Source organism: Carlito syrichta, unplaced genomic scaffold (genome assembly GCF_000164805.1).
Source record: "Carlito syrichta isolate Samal-C Ts95f unplaced genomic scaffold, Tarsius_syrichta-2.0.1 Scaffold103312, whole genome shotgun sequence".
In the NCBI taxonomy this organism is placed as follows: domain Eukaryota; kingdom Metazoa; phylum Chordata; class Mammalia; order Primates; family Tarsiidae; genus Carlito; species Carlito syrichta.
In genome coordinates this window covers 17,317-19,505 of record NW_007047408.1, presented here as the reverse complement: position 1 = coordinate 19,505, position 2,189 = coordinate 17,317, and the positions used below count along the sequence as shown (strand labels likewise).

The 2,189-nt window shown below is 65.1% G+C and overlaps 1 gene segment (V, D, J or C); it reads right to left on the bottom strand.

Annotated features, from left to right (window-relative positions):
* The window catches only part of LOC103267510, a 5,927-nt gene extending 4,458 nt beyond the window's left edge, over positions 1 to 1,469 (bottom strand). The window contains 1 exon segment of the C gene segment in view: positions 1,395 to 1,469. Within this exon segment, the coding sequence occupies positions 1,395 to 1,469 (75 nt within the window).
* Between the last annotated feature and the right edge of the window lie 720 nt (positions 1,470 to 2,189).

Sequence of the window (2,189 nt, the reverse complement as noted above, 5' to 3'; positions counted from 1 at the left end):
CGCCATGGGGAAGACGGATGGGGCTGTTTTGGAGGCTGCAAGAGAGGAGGCATGTGTGATTGTGGTGTTGCCAGAGTCGGATCCAGCACGAGACTTCTCTGACCTTGGATCTTCCTGGTTCCTCCCGCCCTGCCCTCCCACAGACGTGCTTGCAGGACCAGCTGCCCTCTCTCTCTGCCCCAGGGTTTTTTGCCCCTGCAGCTGCAGGCGCTGGACAAGTTGCCAGTCAGGGTCAGGGCTTGATGACTGCTTGGAGCCAGCACAGCCTGGGGCCTCCAACCTGTCCTCGGCCCTGTCCTCAAGCACCACCTAGGCACGCTTGACCCTCCTCCAGCCTCCTGTGGATTCCTAGCTGTACCTGTACCTCTGTTTCCTGTCTTTCAGGTCTCCCACAGCCCCTTACCCTGCTGCCCTTCCTGGCCCTAGCACCAAGCTCCTCCCTTGGTGAGACACGTGTTTACGGTGGTGGCCACCCTCTAGCCTCCAGGGCCCTTGTTTCTGGAACTGGTTCTGCTGTCCAGGCACCAGGCTGTGTTGGGTGGGGTGCTGCCCAGGCTCCGGCGCCTTGGACCATCCCTGTCCTGGAACAGCTGCCTGGGAACCTCCTCCCCCAGCCTTGTCCCGTTTCCCTGGAGCCCCTCATGCCTGCTAGCACAGGCTTGGGTCGGAGCGCCCGGGCCCAATGAGTCCTTCTTGGGTGTCCTGCACGGCTTCCTGAGGCTCACCATGGCCCCTCTACCCCTGTCCCCACGTTCACCACCCTGCCATCACCAGGGTGGGCCGAGGCCTGCCCCTGCTGGCTGCTGTCTGCGCCTGGCTCTCTCCAGAGCTTTCCTCCTGGCTGAGCTCAGCACAGATCCACCCAGCACAGGTAGAAGCCTTGCGTCCACCTTCTGCCTGCCCCTCCCTGCATTGAGTGAACAGCCCAGGGCCACAGGGCGGGCCCTGTGTCCTTCCTTGTGCTGACCCAGTGGTCCTGGGCCCCTGGAGTGAGTCAGACATACGCCTACCCTGGGGAAGCCAAGTCCCCACCTGCCAGGCCCACCCCTCACTCAGCCCAGAGCCCTGCCCACCCTCCCATCTCCCTTCCTGCCCCCAGGCTCTTCCAGCCCCTGCTGTGCTCTGGGCTCTGCAGCCCCTCAGGCAGCAGCCTATGTCCCCACTCTGCTTCCCACCAGACTCACATCCCTGGTCCCAGGAGCAGAAATGGTGGCCCCGGCCCTGGTAGCCCACACGTTCCTCCAGGAGCTCAGCCACAGGGCCTCCCTGCCCAGCGTTCTCTCCTGTGCCAGCCTTGGCATCACCCTGCCCTGCTCCACTGCACTGCCCCACCCCACACTGCTCAGCTCAGCCATGTGCTCCTCTCACAGGAGGCTGCCGCGCTCTCCTGACACCTTTGTGTGCTGCCGGAGAGCTCGCTGCTGCTGGATGAGGGTCCGGATCTGCCCTCTTCCTCTACCTCCTGCCATCTCCTACTGTCTCGCCGGCCCCTGCTTACCCTCAGCTTCTCTTGTTCAACCTGCCTCCGACTGCCCCTGCTCACCTGGGCCTGCTCCGCCCTCGCTCCCTGAGCTGCGCCTGCTCCGCCCTCGCTCCCTGAGCTGCCCCTGCTCGTTCTGCCTCCCCCTGCCCCTGCTCACTTGCCCCTACACTGCCCTCATGCCCTGAGCTCCCTGAGCTGCCCCTGCTCATCCCGCTTCCTCCCATGCCCATGCTCACCTGCCCCTGCTCCGCCCTCGCTCCCTGAGCTGCCCCTGCTCCTTCTGCCTCCCCGGCCCCTGTTCACCTGCTCTTGCTCTGCCCTCATCTCCTGAGCCTCCAGAGGTGCTCCCTGCTCCTCCCTCATCCCTAGAGCTACCCCCTGCTTGCCGCCCCCTGCTCACTTGCCCCTACTCTGCCCTTCCCCCCGAACTCCCTGAGCTGCCCCTACTCGTCCTGCTTCCCCCTACCCGCCCATGCTCACCTGTGCCTGCTCTGCCCTTGCTCCGAGCTGCCCCACTCACCTGCCCCTGCTCTGCCCTCAGCTCCTGAGCTCCCAGAGGTGCTCCTTGCTCATCTCCACCTGCTCTTCCCTCATGCCTAGAGCTACCCCTGCTCGCCCTGCTTCCCCCCACCCCTGCTCATCTGCCCCTGCTCTGCCCTTGCCCTCTCGGCGGACCCCTGCTTGTCCTGTCTCCCCCGGCCCCTGC